The following is a 19,441-nucleotide window of genomic DNA, read 5'->3' on the forward strand; positions in this document are numbered from 1 at the left end:
TTTTACCTTCTGGAATGCAAGGGTAGACTCATCTCCATATTGCCTTGTAAAATAATCATACATGCCAAAGTCTGTCTGCCTGCCCAGCTGGTCACGGGATGTGCAGTCAGGAATGCACTCAATAACACCACACTGCAGGGCAAGAAAAGGAAGAGGTTTGTAAAACATGCTCCCAAATATACTTTGTTCATGGCTCTTGGCAGTCATACAGGTTCTCTGGGAAATGTGGGGAAGCCTACAGATCACCAAATACAGAATTTCTAGTTTATTAGTTAAAAAAAAAAGTATATTCTCTCTTTTAGGATTTCCATGCAACTAAAACAAACTCTGTGACTTTCCACTGCTTTGGACAACATAGTCTCAGAAATCAAACAACTAACATTTGCAAGCAGCACTGTTGCTTGCAAACTAAATTTTGCAAGCAGCAAAATTTCAGAGCCAAAAGTTTTAGAAAAGCAGGAAGCAGGAGAGGAAAGACATTTTCAGTTGCTGGTACTCCAAATATTTGGCATAAGTGATGTGAGCAGTACTTCCTTGTAGAATGGAATTTTTATGTGTGCTGGAAGAAAGTATTTTTGAATTTTCTACAGCACTACAGTTAATTGCTCACTTACCCCAGGAGCTGTGGCCACCACTCTGTATGGAAACACAAAAAGATCCAGGCCTACCAGCTGAAATATGTTCTTGAAGAGATCGATGATTTGTAAAGCTAACATGTCCTGTCAGACAAGAAAATAATTGCATAAACATTACAGGGGTTACAGGTCATAAACTGGATTATAAACATGCTCTGAAGAACTCTGAAGTGCACATTAAGTTAAGCAGGTGTGCAGATGTGAGCTTGTGTATGCACTAGGGGGGAAATCAAAAAGGGAACTGATAAATGCTGTGTGAGTGGGCAGCAAGCAACACTGATGATTTAACTGCTGACCTAAGAATGAACTGCCTATCACCCTTTGATAAAAGGGCTATTAATAATTCCAGGGATAATAACCAGCATTCCCTCTTAATCAAACTTCAATGTACAAGATCCCACCTTAGGAACTAAAGCTATATTACCAATAGCTCAATTGAAAAATAAATTCTGTGAAAAATTTTTAAGGCTTGGTAAACCTGTGTTGACAGAATGGCCTTTACTTCCAAACCAGAATTTCTCTAGGGGTACCACACAGTTCTCCCTCTCAGTACATAACTGAGATTACCAAAGTTCCAAAGGAAAATACTTCTATATTAAAATTATTTCCTTCTTATGCATTATCACCTACAAATCTGTCCCCTCTAAGTGCAAACCCCAAGAGCTTTGTACCTGTCTGCAGTCATCGCCCACTTTAAAGATTGCAGCCTGCCAGCAAACCTTCTGAGTGTCCTCATCCTCCTCTTCACTCTCATTGATGGAGTCAGAGCGACAACGCAGACCTGCAACAAGGGAACCAAGCCAAACCCAAACATGCACTTGAATTAGTCCAGGAATTTAATTTAAACCTTCTGTCACGACAAGCCCTCTGCACTCAAACCCACAGCATTCCACTGCAGGTGCAACACAGATATTTCTGCCTTACAAAGCAATTATCATAAGATAGTTCCCTTTGTCTACTGGAATTAGAACATCTCAAACCACTGTTTGTGATTTATCTAATAAATGTCTGCAATGCCTGAGAGAAAATATGCAAAAATCTGGATTTTGCTACTGTCTAAAAACCCAGAAAATGCCAGTGATTTCTATTTTAGTCTAAAGTAAATGTTATGATTTCTTCAAGAGCCCTATGTGGCTTGCTTCTTGGGACTTTAAAAAAAATTAAGTTTTCAGCATTTTCTTCTCTCTTCCTTTGATCCAGTTTAATTTCTCAGCTGAATCATGGCAGACAAAGTTCAACACAGAAGTACTTTTTGTGCAGTGGTAGAGGTCACTAAAAGCAGGCAGTTTTAAAGGCATTGCTGACTATTAATTAGTAGTATCAATGATTAAGTTGCAGTTACCTTCTTTTTCAAGCTCACTGACTCCACATCGTTTCACTTTGAATCTGGCCAGATAGGGTGCTTTTGCTGCACTAAATTACAGAAGAAACAAGATGATGATGATGAGTGCAATTAGCCAAACAAAAATTTACAGAAAAATACTTGAATGTCATTAATTAACTTAAAAAATATATATATATATATATATATATATATATATATATATATATATATGTAAATAAATATAACAAGAGCATAGTACCTCTGCATAGGAGTTCCTGATTTGTAATCAATATCCAGAACGATTGCTTCAGGATTGCTGGGCAAGTAACAGCCTGCAAAACAGCAGACAGCTGAGGACAAATCCACTGTGAGACAATCAAGTTGGACAATAACTGATGTTAGTGCCCACAACTTCAGTACATAGTTTTGAATTTATGTTAGAGAGAAACTGGAGATTACAGTCTCCAGTTAATGTCAGAGAGAAACTGGAGATTACAGTGAGCCATGAAGGATGTGGCATCCTTTGCATTAGTGAGAGATTTCCAGAAATTAATAAAATACGGTTTTGAGCTAATACTGCAGAACCTGTACCACAGAAAGGTCCAGAGAGGACATCTCTTACAACAGTCCTGAATTAGATGTGGCAGCAGCCCCAGCGGGCTGTGCCCTCAGCCACCAACACATGGTACAAGGTCTGAGACCTGTTAGAGGTCAGGAAAAGCCTCCATTAAACTCCATTTTAAAGAAAAGATTCAGGCTGGGAAAATGCATGTTCAAGATTTGTGAGTACCCTCAGACAATGACATTTCAAGGGAATGGGAGAAAGGGGAGAATTAAAGGAACTGGACGTGCTTCATTCTTGAGATAACAAGACTTCTCAAAAACACCACGTCTCTTTAAAAAAGAAGGTGGTAGAAAGCAAAAGAGTTTATTTATCCTTCCTCTTCAGACACACACTTCTACTTTTATCCACTACATGCATTACCTAACTTGCTTTTGGGTAAGTTTTGATGCACCATATAGAAATTATTGGATGGACAAAAATATTTGAATTTTTTTCAAGAAAGAAATAATCACACAACAACAGCCACCAGCACCAAAACTGAAATCTCTACAAACAGCCTCTCATAGGGATTTCAAGATCTGCTTGCAGAAAATAAATAACCATGTTGAATGCAAAAGCCCACAATTTTATATGACTAAATGACATCTTACCAGGCTGCACTTTCACCTCAGACAGAGCACTCAAACAAGCTTTTTTTCTTTCATCTCCTTTAGGGAATGGCCTAGAAAGATGAATTACCTTTTAATTACCTGCATATTATACATTACTCTACACACTAGCCTCAAGTTTGTTTCAAACTTACACAAACAGAGCACAATTTCTGAAGTACAATTCTTACTTGATAATGGCTGAAACATTGGTGATTTTATTGAAGAAATCAAACTCCCGTTGGTAGAACTCCTTGGCTGGGCCAGACAATGAGCCAGTTATCTCCTCCACTAACTGCTCCAGAAGTTCCCCAATGTCAGCTGCATATGAAAAAAAGGAAGCATCTGTGTCAGAAGCTTATTTCAGAAAGGAAAATTACATGGCTGATGGAAATCAGCACCTTTGGATAGTATTCAGAAAAAGGTACTGAGGGAAGCAGCACCCTGTCTCTCTTGGCAGACTCTATCAGGCACTGATGCAGAATGGGCCCTACCTCTATAAGTAAAAGAGAATTTCCCAGCTAAAAGAATTCTTCCTGACAAGCAAGAAGCAGGAAGAAGATTTAGATTGCACTGGGGAAAGGAAAGGAGTCAAGTCAAATTACATTTTAAAGCACTCACGATCTTTTTGATGTCCTTCCTCATCCAGGTAGATGTTGGTTTTCATGTTCCAGATGAACTGGTGAGCCAGGAGCTGAGATTTGGAAGCTGCCCACAGGATGTATTCCCTAACATAACCCATCTGCAACCACAGGCAGACCAGTAAGGATCAAAGTTCTACAACTCTCAGACTCAATATTACTGCTTCTAACAGCTATTCTTCAAACACAGAAAGTGTTAAATGGATGAAAACAAGACCTCTGCACCCTCTCATTTTGCTAAAAAGACATGAATGACAGTGTATTTTAAAAGGTAGCAAACTGATCTTAAATTGTTTTCAGCTTTGTTACTGACCTATTCTGTTATTCTAATCAGCCTTTCCCCACCACTAGGCCATTTTCCATCTGTTCTTTTTGGATTTCAAATCTCTTTGAGCTCAGAGCATCTTCTATTATGTGTACAAAGCACAGTGTAACAGGGACACAGGTGTTGCCTGGCATTGCTACATGCTCCTGTAATACCAGAAATCTACACAGTGTCACAGGGACTGTACAGTCACCTACACCATGGGATGGGAACATGTTCACCTGAAAATAAAACACTGAGCAGAGTTCACTGCCTCGCTGGCAGGTAGAATGATCTCACATTAATGAACTCTGAACTTGGCTGTCAAGCTTTACTTTGGCTTCTGCAAGATAAGGCTGAGATCTGATTTCATACATGTGATAGAGCACAAGACACCCCTGGATGTCTTCTCTGGTTAACTCTACAGCAAAATGATTAAGGGTAATGATTTAACTTCATTTCTGGTAGTCTCATGCAGACCTCCAAAAGCTCTATTCAGAGTCCTCACCTGGGGTTTCCCATAACAAAACCTCTTTTCTGACAGATGAGCTACATAGCCTTTCTCAGGTTTTTGTGTTCATAAAAGAGGTGTATCCAAAACCAGCCAGCCTCTAGAGACAATAATTTTTCTTCTATGTATTAAAGATAGGATAATAATAAGCAGCATTAGATTACACCTAATTTTTGATTTACTGTTTTAAATCTAAAAGCTGCATTAAAAATCTGTTTTCTTCACATGTAGCTGATTCATACTCTCACCTTGTCATACCGCAGTGCCTGAACAATCTGTGGAATGTAGAATAAAATGGCATCCTGAAAGAGAAGGGATGGCAGGGTTTTACTGTTTTGTCAGAAGGGAAGATGAGTCACATACATAGAGAAAAGCTCCTTTCAGTTAAGTGATAAACAAAATCCCACTGCCTCTTCATTTTAAACTATGTATGCAACCCTCTCAAATCTAAGTATTACTCTGTATAGTTACTCCCTTCAAAAATATAATTAATAATCATGTACTTCATAATCCTAATAGAAGTCTGACAAGTGCTAAAAAACAGCTTTCTTCCGCCTTAGAAGAAACAACTTTGTCATTGAAAGAAGAGGCAAAAGAGATGATTTGAGAAGGGCAGTCTGAAGAATTCAGCTTGGTGTCATTTACAACAAAGCTGCAAATACATGAGCCAGGTTTACATGGGACAATCAGCTCCAAGTTTCTATCCCACTGTGTGCACATTCTGCAGTGTGCTATGCCCATTTAGCACATGCCTCTCCATGGCAATACAAAGAAACATTACAATGAAACTTGTGGCCACAGTGACTAGGGCCAGAACTTCCCCTGCAGTGTTGAAGCTTTCTTGGAACTCTTCTTACCGGAGGGAAAGATCTGAGGACTTTAACTCCGTACTGGGCTGTCAGAGGATGAGGTGGGTACATGCTGGAGAAGTAGGACAGGCCAGTGGGTGGATCTGTGGATGCCCAGCACAGGACGTGGCTGAGCTCAGGTGCATCAGCATCGATGGTGTGCCAGGTAACCAGGTACTGAAAAAGCAGGTCAGACACATCAGGGGTTTGTAGCACTCACTGATGTGTGGGTACTACACATTAGACAGGGCAAATGAAATATAGAACATTCTTTTTTACAAAACTATGGCTGTTTTATCTAATGCATTTTTTTTTGGTGGAATCACCTGTTGCTCCAGAATCACCTCACCTCCCAGAATACCAAATAAAGTTACTAAAAGCACAATCCAGGAGTTCTTGAACAGATAGAAAAAATAAAGGATGAATCATTTTGAGAGAGTCAAAAATGGTTCCATTTTCCTGCCATCTATTTTACAAGTGATGTACAGAACACAGCTCTGACAAGACTGTCCCTCACAGGGTAAAGTGCTCTACAGCAGATCAGCATGATGAGCCTTCCTCACTTCCAGACCTTGGCCTCTGGATACACAGAAAAGGTTATGCTTGAAATAACTTCAGCAGCAGCACTCATCATGGCTTGGCCCAGAGATCTTTTCACTTACTATGTCAAAGGAACAGAAATGGTGGTTGCAGTGCAAGCGATGAGTTTTGAACCCTTTTGTGTACAGTGAGAATACCCAGAAGTAAAGTGTACCACTAACTAACTGGCTACCTCCTCTTACTGCTGTGATTCTCCTCTCAGCATCCTATTTCCACAGCTGTTCTGTCATTCTCTCCTACCAGAGATATGGGCAGCACTAGCACATACACTGTGGTAAGTCAAGATGGTGTTTTCCAATATATCTGAGTGAAATGGGCCTCCTGGGGCCCTGTAACAGTAAAAATATTCACAGGTACCTTTATTGCCTCAGGAACATCACTAACAGCTCCCGGGTCCAACCGAACCAGACGGGTCACTTCTGTTCCAATAGCTTCAGTATTCTTAAACCTAGGTGTAACCAGGAACACAATAACATTATTAGAAAATGTTGATGGCTTCTTGTATTTAAGTGAAGATGAGAACAGCAGAAGGCAGAAAACTATATGCTCAATAAACAAATAGTCCAGCTATGAAGTAACATACCCCAATACGCTGTGGAAAGGGGACTCTGAAACAACTGGTCCTCATCCAGTGCTTTTGTATAAACCAGTTGTATTTCAGCCCACTTCCACTAGTGGATTCTTGGCTGAAATATTCTGTCTGGGATTCTACAGCAAGCAGTGTACAGAACTCTACTTGGCAAAAACCATCACTGTCGTAAGGGGGAAAGAATTTCCTTTCCCTTCTGGAGCCAACTATGCTAATTCTCCTATAATAGTAAAGCCAATATCTAGCAAAACCACTGCATTCCAAGATACTTTTAGCACTGCTTAAATGCTATGCTTGCTAATGGGCTGAATGGTATTAAAAAACAAACCTGATTTCTTCTGAATCAAACACTGTCTAAGCGCTGGCAAAGAGTAGATGGTAGGAAAGGCAGGTGGACTTCATTAGTGACTGAGCCAAGTGAGTCCATTAAGTAATCTACTTCTTTTCAAAGGTCTCAAACAGTTGTGACAGTATGCAAGAGGCTGCAACCAGCAGCAAGTGCTATCATTATTTACTGTAAATACACAATCAACTTCTAAGGCAGCAGTAATTGCTGCAGTTGTTTCTTTTGAAATATCTCACCTGGTAGGCAGCTGCACAGCAAGATAAGGAGAAATGCTCCAAGCCAGATTCACATTATCCTTCCACTGCTTCTCACTAAGACTGATGTATTTAGACCTCCAGTTTGCTACACTGCTCTCTCCAGTTTGATCCAACTCTAGCTCAGGGGTAGACAGTGGATTGTACCATGTGATCAAGCGTTCGATCTCAGTAGCCTGAAGGAAACAGGAAAAATAAAGGGTTTTCTGGAAGAAGCAAAACACTCCCAATCTCATCCTTTAGTTTATATATCCTGCAACAATAGGAGGGTATTAGAAATTCATGCATTAGCCCATCCTTCTGATAACTCACCAGCAATGAGAGCAGTAATGTCCTGCGCTTCATGTAGTACTTGTGCAGCTGTGTCCCCCTGTTTGTCTTCTTGGACATTCCTGCAGAAAAGGATTAAAAAGTTTTCAGTGGCTTTTGATCAGCAGGTGAAACTGTATTTTCAAACTGTCCACAGCTGGAAACATGGACACAGAAGAACTGAATAACCACAGGGCACCTGTAACTTAGATCAGAGTGGCAGCAGAAGTCAGCACTGCAGCCACTCATCATGCAGGTGTTCTTTGAATATATGAAGTACAACAGAGATATTATTGTAGCCAGCAGTGCATTCACTTTAGTCTTCTAAAAATAAGGAGCACTAGCTTTAAAACTGTATGAAAATACAGTCCATGATCTAATGTCACTCTGCTGTCTCCAAAAAGCACTAGGGGCATGTTTCCATAAAGCAAACAATTTCCTTACGGGATTTCAATACAACTTGATCTCTTCCAGTCTTATTTCTCCTGCACAACAGAACTGAACATTCTATCAAAAAAATCAGGTGACATCAGAACTTTCCTGCTTATCACCAGTGAGACTTTTTCTGCCTTTGATTTTCAGAGTCTGGCACTGGTAGTTAAACAGCCTGCCAGAATATGAGCCTGATGTTTAAAATAAATATTGACTTTAAATATCTGAACATAAACTATGCTGTAAAATTGGCTGTAATGAGCTGGTTACAATCAAAAAATACCTGATTTTTTAGATATGGTTGACATGCCACTGGACAAAGGATAAGTATTTATCCATCCTTGTGTAGCTTGTTGTCGAGATCCAACATTGATATCCAGGTTGCTCCTGGTGTCTTGATTATCTAAGAAGAGAGCACAGATCTGATATAGAAACCAAAGAAATGAGACACTTTTAAAACAGCACTTAAAGGAACTCACCAGGTGGCACAAGTTGGCTGGCAGTCAGATACTTCTTGTCTGAGAACATTGCTGTCCAAAACTTGATCAATATGCTGATATCCTCACGGAGCCTCTTTTCCCCTTGTGTAGGGAACTTTGAAGGACAGCTTGAAGAAATCACACAAATAATGTAATATTGAATGCACTGGGGGGGAAAAAAACTCTCAGCAGTCAAAACCCCTCACCAGCCTAATCAAATTGTACTTTTTATTCTGACTGAAATCTACAAGGATGAGACCACACATCACTACATTTTATCCTCGTGGCTTTATTATGTCTGACTGAAGAGCACAAAGTTCCAATTATAACTGAAAATTAGGACAGCAGTCTGTCAGCATCCTGGAATCACTTGAAAGTTATTATTAGGATTGAGTGACCTCCTCACATTCAGACATTCCTATCACCTAAATTTTCTTTTGTGCCTGTGTCAAATGTTGAAATAATCAGATTCAGTGTGTCTGTATTTTGAAAACAATAAAACCACATTTTCAGCCACACATACTATAACAGCAGTTCTTTAAACCTAATAAATCTAGATACAATTTTGAGCATTGAATAAACTTCAAAATAAGAAAAAAAGAAAAAAGAACAGAAACATTTCTGCTTTTTAAATCACACATAAAATCTGAAACTAATATCTAAGCCTCTTTGAGATAATTCATCAATCATACTTAAGCGCAAGACAAGTTTCTGTTAAAGTGGGTAAAAAAGGAAAGGAAGAAAAATGACTAGAGGATAAAATCAGCTGCTGCTCTGAAGTATCACTGAAGGTCCAGGAAAAACACAAACACATTTTCAGTGAGTTGTTTCAAAATAAAGAGTACCTGAAATAATCAAAGGCAGTTGAATAAATCTTTTCTCTCAAAACATTTCGGATAGTTGCATTTGGAACCACATCAGCATGCAGCAAAGACAAACCCAGGGTCAGCAACCTAATAAGCAAAATAGAGAATGGAAATGTTGGCTCTCCCAAAATGGTGACCAATACCCCACCATGCAAACCACAACTACAGCTGAAAGTGAGGCCTGAGAAGTGTCTGTTTCAGAGCTCTTAGCAACCTGTTCACATTATCACCAGTCTGCTTTAAAGCTGTGACTGCAGAACCACAGAAAGTGAAAGCCTTCAAGTCACAAAAGGTGAAAATAACTGATGAAGCAAAGACTAGATTCATTACTAGATCCATGATGTGGGCTATTCACTATATTAAATCATCCCATGAAATTTCCTGAAACACCAAAAAAGTACTTTCAAGCTGAAGTGATCAACTTCTGCTTTGAAAACAGAGCTTATATATGGACAGAGTCCCTGTAAGATCTAATTATCAAATAAGTGGGTCCTAGTTACTCCAAATGAGCTACAGCTGCGAAGTCCTTAGTTGGGCAGCAGCTGTAGCTTGTGAAGGTAACTGGAATAAAAAGGGGTGGGTCGAGAGCCCAGGAGGAGCCCCTGAGAAGACACGAAGAACTGTGCTGCAGAGAAGAACAGCTTGGTACAGTATGGGACTTGAGAAATATGAATACAACAAGAATACAACACTTAGACTGCATCACTGCAGGCTTTTAAAGCAATTCTCAGCACCTGAAGCCAAGTTAAACATGCAGTGTTCAGCTGTTTTCTTCCATCTCCCTATAACCTTATTTCCACTTCTGTGACTGCAGGAGCAAAGCCCAGAGCACTCACTTGAATCGGGGCCCAATGGCCGCCACGTGCCGGTTCAAGCTGCCTTTGGCGCCCCCGATGTTCAGGGACAGGGAGCGCTGGAGGAGGCTGGAGAAGATCTCGATCTGGTCAGAGCTGCAGTATTTGGCTATTTCAAACCTCTGCACCAAAAACTGAGAAAAAGAGACAGACATACCATGCCTCCTTTGACCTTTCGGAATTTCAAAGCCCAGCCCTAGACTTCTCTGCTTCAAACACCTTTCTCCCCCTCAATGATAATTCCCATTTAAACAGAGTGGCTCTCCTGCCTGTGAGCACATGACTCCAGTCCTTCCCCAAATCACAGCAACAGGAAATACAGACTGCCACAGGTGGGACATTCAGAAAAAATACACACCTCTATCCAGATGTAATGTGGGGTCACCTCTGGTGGACAGGGCCTTGGCTGGCTCTCCTCTGAGGCTGCTAATGGATCTGCTTCTTTCTGCTCTGCAGAGAACAGCCCAACTTTCTGCTCCACTGTCATTTGCCAGGCTCCTGCCATTTCCCGCATGAACTGCAAAAAGGAAGGTGACAGTGCTTCTTGTTTCAAGAGCATCTTCTTACATGAAAAGCACAAACTTTCCCCACAGCACACACAAGAACTACTACATCAATTCAAATTCACTGCAGTGCTGACAGAGAGGCAGAGACAAGTCTGTACATTCCACCTGAAAGAAAATGTTTCTTTCACATACTACATTACAAAAGGAAGGGAGACTCCCCCAGAATCTCAGCTAGTAACAGAGACTAAAGGCAGCAGCAGCCAGGCACTGCATTTTGCTGAGGAGACTGAACTGTTAGATCAGCCCATGACATCCATCCTCCTGCTCCACTAAAGGTTGCTGCCTCCCAGACGAGCCCAGCAGGGACAAGCACAGACCAGGTTCCTGTGACCTGCAGGACCTGGTTTGGCCCCTGAGCACACTGAACACACTCTGGCTGATCAAGCACAACATAAAGATGGCACCTAATTCAGTTTTGCTGATCCTGCTTTCAGGAGCAGCATCCTCTGTAGTAAGAGGGCTGAGCAACCAAGGGTGCTTCTCTCTTCTCCTCACTCAGATACAAAGACATTTCCCCAAATGCCCAATGGAAAAAAAATGAAACTGATGCTTAAGAAGTCAACCACTGAAACCTGCAAGCAAACTCAACTAAGTAAATTCAGATGGATGATTGTTTCCAGCGAGTGAAACACTTGGTGCTCCCTAAGCAAAGCAATTACCAGAGGCAGCTTTCTCACTGCACCATGCTGAGTTGCTTTATTACATTGATCCCATCTCACAAAATACAACTGGCTTAGCCTGTTACAGAATTAGGACATTTGCAAGCCTATGTTTTTATATAATGGTGCAATACCAGATACCAGAGGGTGATTAATGAGCAGGGACACTGATTTCTCTTTGTTTCAAAACACCATTCTATATAGTTTGTGATAGTATAGAGTCAATTAATTAACAGTTCATGCACCTCATCAGTAAAGTAAATTCTACAGCTGGGTTTCTAACAGGTTTCTTTTGCTGTAACATTTATGTTGTTGAGAAAGGTCTGCTTCCCACAGTCCACCTCGTGGGGGTGGCTCAGACTTCTACCAATACAGGAACTGAGACTTCCTGGCAGGCTAAAGTGACTAACAGTGCATTTAAACATCCTTGACACAGATTCACAATATCTGTGAATCTCCCAAAATCTTCTCTCTTCCCTCTCACAGAGGCAGAGAATGAGTAATTAAATCACTTCCTACCGGCACTTCTATTCCATTCTTGGCAGCCAGCAGCCACTCCCAGCAAGCAATTGCTGTTTCCATGCCATGCTCATTGAACATTCGCAGGGGTCCCCAACACAGATGATGAAGGAGCTGGGGATCACAGTCTGAAAACAAACATTCACTCAGATTTCTCCAACAGAAAAACTGCTTTCCACACCAGCGTGAAACTGGTGTCCATCATAAGTAATAATCAGTTCCTAATAATAAATAGCTTTTGGTTTAGGGAGACTTTTCCCCAGTATTAGCTTAATTGAGACAATTCAAAACACAGTTTTGCTGCAAGTTGATGCATACTGGGTTGGTATATGGATAGTTTTTGTAGTTTATTATTCTTGGCATTCACCATCAGAAAGCAGAACTCATTTGGTTTTCATTACCTTTGCTGCTTATTAGCAGTGCAGTCAACTTAAACATGGCCTGGGTGTAGGACTCAGTATTGCTTAATTCAAGAGCAGCATTCAGGTCTTTGACCATAAGTTTATTCAGGTCAGATGTTCGTCCTGTGGCATTTGAGAACTGAATCATTCCAGAAACCTGTAAAATTGAGGCGGGGGTTTCAACAAAGAACAATATTTTTAGGAATCCAGTTAAGTATTGGTCACATGCTGATTAGGGAACTCCACAAACAGAGCCATCTTTTGTTACTACTTTACCGAATCTTTAGCTTTAACTGCAATCTAATCTTTAGCTTTATCTAATCTTTAGCTTTATCTGCAAGACTAACACTAAAATGATCTGTTTAATAAGCTGGGAAAATTATACTCTTTATCCTGAAGGGCTTTATAGACTATGTTTCATGTAACATAGACTCATACACCAGTACAGGTTGGAAGGACATCATTCCCTGAGAAGTGATGCCAGAGCCTCTGGACACCCCACAGTCATGGAAAACCCTGTACTTACTTCTCCTGCGTAACGGTTGCGCAAGTTGAGAGAAGCCATGAAGTTGGAGTAGTCCTTCTTCACACAAGTTGGTCTTTCAGTTAGCTGGGTTGCCTATGGCCAGACCATAACAAGGTGTTTATACTGCTCACATCAAACCATTTGTCTCTTTATCTTTTTATTCCTTCACATATGTTTTAAATTTCCTTATGCTTATAATCGTAGTAGTATCACAATTGTTATATACACCAGGAGTGATCAAAACCAAGTAAGGATTATGTGTATTTCTTCCATGGATACAGGATCATAGAATATCCTGAGTTGGAAGGGACCGACAGGGATCGCTGAGCCCAACTGCTGGTCCTGCACAGGACAAACCCAACAATCACACCACACCATTGGGAGCATTGTCCAAACACCTCCTGAACTCTGTCAGGTTTGGTGCTGTGACCACTTCCCTGGGAAGCCTGTGCCCGTGCCCAGCCACCCTCTGAATGAAAGAACCTTTTCCTAACACCCAGCCTTAAATCCCCCCTGCCACGGCTTCATGACATTGCCTCCTGTCACTGGTCCCCAGAGAGAGATCAGTGCACATAGGAACAAACAATACTCACGCCCAGAGTGGTGTTCTGCCTGTTGTAGCCTGCAAAGTGCAAAACACTTTCTGTAGCCATGGCCAGTCCAGTGTGCTGGGACAGCCCTGATACCCAGTTCTGGTGTTTGTTTAGGTACTCCTGAAAAAAAAAAAACAATCAAACTCCAAAATACTTCATTATCCTCAAAACAAGACAGATAAACAAGTGCTGCATCACTGCAAACCATAGGAAACTAGATTACACACAACTGTGACTTTTGACTGTCTCTACTCATCCCTTCCAGGCATTGTACCCCTGGCAATAAGATTTTCTGAATGCCCTCCTAAATACACAGAGTAAGACACCTTCTGTACTCAAAATAAATAAAGCTATAGAGATAAATGCTTGAAGGCCGTGATCTTCTCTTAAAAGAGTCACTTCTGACAATAAAACTCTTATGAAATGAAGTGGTTTGGACTACATGGAAGAAGGGAAAGTAATTAGTTGTCCTTTCACACAAGGATGGAAACCCTTGAGGCTCTTTTTTTAGGGAAGGAAATATAAACCTCAGGTAGATTTGCAGTGTCCAAGATGTGCAAAAATCAAATTTTTACAGAAGCAGGCCCATTACCTGTAGATGAGATTTTGTAACAGAGGGAGCCCATTTCATTGCCTCTTGCAGAATCATCCCACAGCGTGCAGCAAAGTCCTTGACTATACTCTAGAATAAAAAGCATCAACACAATCAGTAAAATACAGGATATTTAACAAGAGGAACTGGTCTTAAGGGTGTAATAAGTAACATAGGGAGCAAGACAGTTGTAGCAACATGACACAGTTAAAATTTTCTGTAACAGTTGAATGTGCCCTTGATTAGCAAAGAACTGTCACGCTTTAGGTAAAGTAAAATAATTTAAATTCAGAAAAACATAAATACTGTGTCATATCCTATTATAAAAATCTTACCTAGTGAAGTACTTTTAAAAAATGACCATTCAGAGTCGCTCACCAATTTATCTCCAAGCTATGAAAGAAGGCATTATTTCATTCTTTGATAAATCAAGGAGGGCCACTCACCTCTCTGGCTTCATGTGTGTCAGGGACTGTTATTCTGTAGGGAGCATCAGGAATGTCATAGTATGGTTGGTCCTTGTGAATGTCCTAAATAGAAACAATTATGAACTCTCAGTAAGTCAGAATTCATCACCACCTGCCATTAACACTACAGGTAGCAAACAAGAAGCCTGATTACCAAACCTTTTTTGCTGACACTTGGTCTCAATTGGAACACCTCTAAAAGAAACTGTTTACATTCCAGTTTGATTTTTAGAATATATAATTTCAAAAATCCAAAGCACTTTCCTCAACATTTAGTATTAAAATAAAATTCTATAAAAGCATTTCCATCTTCAAAAATTCTAGTATGTAACAGATTCAGGAAATATGGATACACACACACAGACTGGAGAGAATATAATCTGAATTCCATAATTCACAGAAGGCCAAACAAACCACAAACCAGAAAAACACCATCGAAATTTTATTTCAAATGAGACATTTCAACAATTGCAAACCACATCTGGCAACTTCTTAGCAGTAGTTTTACTACTTATGAAATAGGGTTGCAAAGATAATTCTTGCTTCACAGAATTTAAAATTAAGATTTTATCAATCTTAGTAAAAGGAAAACCATATTACAAACTCAATTAAGTATCAAATAAATGCAGAACAAAGCAAAAAAAATTCTAGGAAAGAAAAGCACTTACTGCACTAAGAGACAGAGACAATGTCTGCAGAATATCTAACATAGTCTTCAGCACAGTTCCACTCCACAGCAAGTGAGGAAATCTAGAGCAAGACAGAATTCAGAAATACAACAACCATGGAGAGCTGAGGAAGGCCCTTACTGCATCAAGGGAGCTGCTCAAAGAGCCAGGTTATACATCCCTAGGTGAGCTCATACTCAACAGAAGCCACAAAGCCTCACAACAGCCTGGCTTTATCCAGAGCCAAAAGCTGAGGAGAGCCATTGCACAGGAGCTCAGACTGCATTTCTATCATGGGCACTTTGCTTTGCTCCACCCATGGCAACACTGAGCAGACACACATTTTAACCAGGGGTTTCTGAGCTCAGGCTAAAAACACCACTGAATGTAATTTTTCAAGGAGACAGCATGGTTTCAGCAGAAGTAGCAGCCAAGAAATCCACTTGACCAGTGTCACCAAGTGCCTAAGCAACCGCTGAACAGTCATTGTGAAAAGAGAAACGTGAAATCTGTACTCACTTGTCTACCAGCCCAGATAAGTATTTGTCTGCAACTCTCCTGATCCTCTTGTGAATGTGGTTGAAATTCACCAGCAAGAACTGAGCATGTCTCTCCAGCTCTTCCTCATTCTCCTTAGTTTTAGGCTAAAAAACATGCCAAAGAGAAGTATGAAGCTCCTAAAGGAACAGACAAAATCACTTTCATAAACTGAAATGAGAACATTTATACAAATTCAAAATTTTAGTTGCCAGATAACCTACTTTATCAGCCATCATTGTCAGGAAAGCTTCAAACACCTTATCAGCAACAGCTATCACACACTGCATCATGCCTGAGGAATGGAGAGAAGTGACAGGTTTCATTGTAAAAATTACATTTGTTTTATAAACCAGGCTTAACAGTTAAAAGTGTTTATGTTTACTCAGCCAATATTGAACTTGTTTCAAAACAAAACCAGTGTTCTTGGCAAGAATGAAGCAGCAGCAATCTGGTGAACATGATTCATTTTGTTATATAGCTGCTTGATTTGTTTCTGCTTTGCAGGCCTGGAGATAATTGCCTCATACCTCAAGTTGAGAGGAAACCTAGACAAATCTTACCAGATTTGTCCTTCTGAATTGCTTTATCTTCGAAATAGCAAAACATGACTTGGAAGCGATCTTGGTCAGTTGAATGCAGCACCCTAGGGAAGGAGAGTTTTTTTAAGTTGGCATGTTTGGGGCTTTGTTTATTTGTTTCAGGTTTTGTTTATTTCCGATTTTATTTGTTTCAGGAACTTACTGATTGTTTTGTTTTAGGGTTTTTTTTGCTGTTTCATAAGTGAAAAAATGAAATATAGATAAACACAAACCTCATATACTCCAGGCGGTAAACAGAGAGGAGATAGGTGGACATGGCAAAATCCAACTTATTGATCAGTGCTGACACCTCTGGAGGAGGATCCAAGAGATTGATGATGGTGCTTCGTAGTTCATTTAATTCAGCCTAGAGATGAATACATGAACTTATCTGAAGTGGGAGTCCTGTATCAGTTTGTGTCCTCAAACATTCATCCACCTGTTCATTAATATTTCAACCTTCACAAACAATATGGCAGGATGCTTCTGCCTGCAGACTCAGACCAAACTCCCCTGACTCAGCAAGTTACAATGCTTCAAAACCAGAACAGAATTAAATCTGGAATCAAGCTTCTGGCAGAAATAATTGGTACTTCCCATGCAGTTATTCCAATGAAAAAATACAATTCCTACACTAAATGCATGAAGTTTGACCAACATCAGCACTGTCCAGCTCCTGAGACCTCATGGACTAGTGCCAGTCTTTGGTGTCACAGAACTATGTATCCAGGCACAATGCAGATTTCTGTATTATTTGGGAGCCAAAGAGATTTCATCAGCCAAAAAGAGCCCTTGGGCAAAATCTGTCCTGCAAAATCTGCCCTACAAATTCTAGGGAGAGAGAAGAATACCAGTATCAAGCCAGAGCAGATGTAACATTTCTTTGAAAGCCTGAATGTGCTGTTTCCTTTCAAACTTTGTTCATTTTCTTTTTTCAATCAGTGCAAGTTTTGTCAGGTACAAAATGGATGAAAAAGCACTAAGAGACTTCCATCTCCACAAAGACTTGGTTTCTACACCTAATCAAGGTGGTGTTGCTACTCTCCCTAAACATTTGTATTAACACTCCATAAAACTGACCCCAAGTCACTTATGCACCCTGATGTGAGAAGAATAGTGTAACATAGCTGCTTTTCACTAATAGGATGCAGGTTGAAGGGGTGTGCTATTTCAATATATCACAGGTACCATGTCATTTAACACTGGCAGACACTATGGAAGGAGGTAATAGAAGAAATGAATTCCTACAGAAGTCACGGTGTCATTCTTCATGGCAGAATTGTACTGCAGAACAGATCGGAGTGGCTCTTTGCTGGGAAAGGTGAGTAATGGAGACTTGGTGGCAATTTCACACACACCTTCATACCACTCTTCTGGCCAAAGACCTGGAACAGAAGTAGAAAGAGGAAGGTAGAATGAGGGATTAAAAAAAAAATCAAGTTTCACAAAGTTACCTGCATTATCAAGTTTTGCACTACTTCTAGGGCAGATTTTTCATGCTCTTAAGCACAGACACTCAACATGCATGATCCACGTTCCAAACTTAGTAAGTGTACTTAGGTGAAGCTTCTACTTAGTTACCATTGTACCCCATGTGTCTTATCTTCCATTTCAGGAATCTGGCTATCAAAACCCATAACTAAAGCTATTAGGAAAAAAACTAAGTACAAATTGTATTGTGCTGAATCTGACAAGAAAACTGCAAAGATTTAAAGAAATCCCACCATAGAACTGTCACGTAAGCTGTTTCTTTTGAAGTCTCTATATGCCTGTAATTTTTCTTCCAGCTACTGGGAATGGTTTGCAGAGAGTTGTATTTAGATTCATCAGAAGTTGAAATGTGAGCAGCAATGCAGGGTACCTGAGCCTTCCACAGCAAACCCCATCAGCACCGAATACAACCAGAAATCGCGGAACAGCTTCTGCAGCCTGGGCTTGGCCTCCTTGATGGGCGGCAAGCGTCTAGTGAGCTACCAAAGAAATAAAAATTAACATCAGAAAATGGTGGGAGTCAGAATAAATTAATTCCACACTAAGGAATCAACTCATGTACCTTCTTTACTATGATTTACAAAGGTAATATTCTTTGTCACCTATGAAAACTAGCATTATATTACTATTGTTATATTATAGAAATTAAGTTCTTTTTGGAGAGCGGAAAGGCTAACTTTGAGATGCCTGAAGTAAGAATTTCCTTTGTTTTACACAGGAATAACACCATGCTGATACAGTAACCTCTGAGGAGAATACATAATATTAGTATACTATGCACTGCAGGGAGGAAGAGACCACATGGTCCTTTAAACTGTCCTGAAGACAATGCCATGCAGCTTTGCTTCACTGTAAAGGAACTCCAAACCAAATAAATATTAGTCAAAACCACTTCTGGTTGCTATTGTTTATCAGTTTTGTGGAAATACATTGAGGCACCAATTGGGGATCTTTCATTGTTTGCACCCACGCACAGAATTACATCAGTTCTGAAGAATTTTTTATCTAAACAAGCAAGTAAAAGAGCATTATTTTCAACACACTTACTAAAATTCTCTGGTTCTTTTTGCACAAACAGCTGCTACCATTGGAGGAGCAGTATATCCTCTCAGCCAACATGACTTACAATTTTAGATAAATTTATATAACAAAGACCATAGTGTGTTATCCTAAAAAGAGTTAAAGCACAAGCAGTATATAAAAAGTAAGAGAAACTGTCCATTAAACCACAAGCTTTATTCAATATGACTGTATTTTACTACTGTAAACTTTATTAACAAAATGTTACATTCTAACCTAGCTTGAAGAAGTTTTCTCTAACCACAATAATTCTCTCCAGATATGAGTGCCAGCAGTACTTCAGTGAAACCTTACATAAAGCCAACTTCGGATGCATTTGTAAATCATGAGGGAGATTAGTCATTTAAAAAGAAAAAGCATGAAAAAATCTCTCTATTATAATAAAATCAGTCTGAGTTTAAGCTGGTGGACAACACTATGGGGTAAATAGCTGTTTGTGCAATGGAAATCTTTGCACCAATACAACACCAGCTGAAGAAACCCCACCACAACCACAGAGGCCTCAAACACATTTGCACGAAGATGCTCCCCCGTCCCCCATTTCAGCAAAAACAGCA

General features: G+C 40.1%; 1 protein-coding gene across 2 annotated transcripts in view; it reads right to left on the bottom strand.

Moving 5' to 3' along the window:
* Positions 1-19,441, bottom strand: part of PI4KA (phosphatidylinositol 4-kinase alpha) — a 54,025-nt gene that overhangs the window by 4,223 nt on the left and 30,361 nt on the right. For both annotated transcript variants that reach the window (XM_059484952.1, XM_059484953.1), the window contains exons 20-50: positions 18,175-18,283; positions 17,562-17,698; positions 16,547-16,680; positions 16,296-16,378; positions 15,957-16,027; positions 15,715-15,839; positions 15,196-15,277; positions 14,507-14,590; positions 14,061-14,150; positions 13,469-13,588; positions 12,876-12,968; positions 12,350-12,506; positions 11,949-12,076; positions 10,563-10,721; positions 10,187-10,338; positions 9,330-9,437; positions 8,485-8,612; positions 8,289-8,408; positions 7,577-7,656; positions 7,247-7,440; positions 6,433-6,523; positions 5,485-5,652; positions 4,876-4,929; positions 3,793-3,913; positions 3,363-3,492; positions 3,175-3,245; positions 2,219-2,291; positions 1,978-2,048; positions 1,307-1,416; positions 615-719; positions 7-132 (exon numbers count right to left, since the gene is read on the bottom strand). In XM_059484952.1, coding sequence (XP_059340935.1) covers positions 7-132; positions 615-719; positions 1,307-1,416; positions 1,978-2,048; positions 2,219-2,291; positions 3,175-3,245; positions 3,363-3,492; positions 3,793-3,913; positions 4,876-4,929; positions 5,485-5,652; positions 6,433-6,523; positions 7,247-7,440; positions 7,577-7,656; positions 8,289-8,408; positions 8,485-8,612; positions 9,330-9,437; positions 10,187-10,338; positions 10,563-10,721; positions 11,949-12,076; positions 12,350-12,506; positions 12,876-12,968; positions 13,469-13,588; positions 14,061-14,150; positions 14,507-14,590; positions 15,196-15,277; positions 15,715-15,839; positions 15,957-16,027; positions 16,296-16,378; positions 16,547-16,680; positions 17,562-17,698; positions 18,175-18,283 — 3,474 coding nt within the window. The remainder of the gene's footprint in view (positions 1-6; positions 133-614; positions 720-1,306; positions 1,417-1,977; positions 2,049-2,218; positions 2,292-3,174; positions 3,246-3,362; positions 3,493-3,792; positions 3,914-4,875; positions 4,930-5,484; positions 5,653-6,432; positions 6,524-7,246; positions 7,441-7,576; positions 7,657-8,288; positions 8,409-8,484; positions 8,613-9,329; positions 9,438-10,186; positions 10,339-10,562; positions 10,722-11,948; positions 12,077-12,349; positions 12,507-12,875; positions 12,969-13,468; positions 13,589-14,060; positions 14,151-14,506; positions 14,591-15,195; positions 15,278-15,714; positions 15,840-15,956; positions 16,028-16,295; positions 16,379-16,546; positions 16,681-17,561; positions 17,699-18,174; positions 18,284-19,441) is intronic.

This window comes from Ammospiza nelsoni, chromosome 18 (assembly GCF_027579445.1).
Source record: "Ammospiza nelsoni isolate bAmmNel1 chromosome 18, bAmmNel1.pri, whole genome shotgun sequence".
NCBI classification, from domain to species: Eukaryota; Metazoa; Chordata; class Aves; order Passeriformes; family Passerellidae; genus Ammospiza; species Ammospiza nelsoni.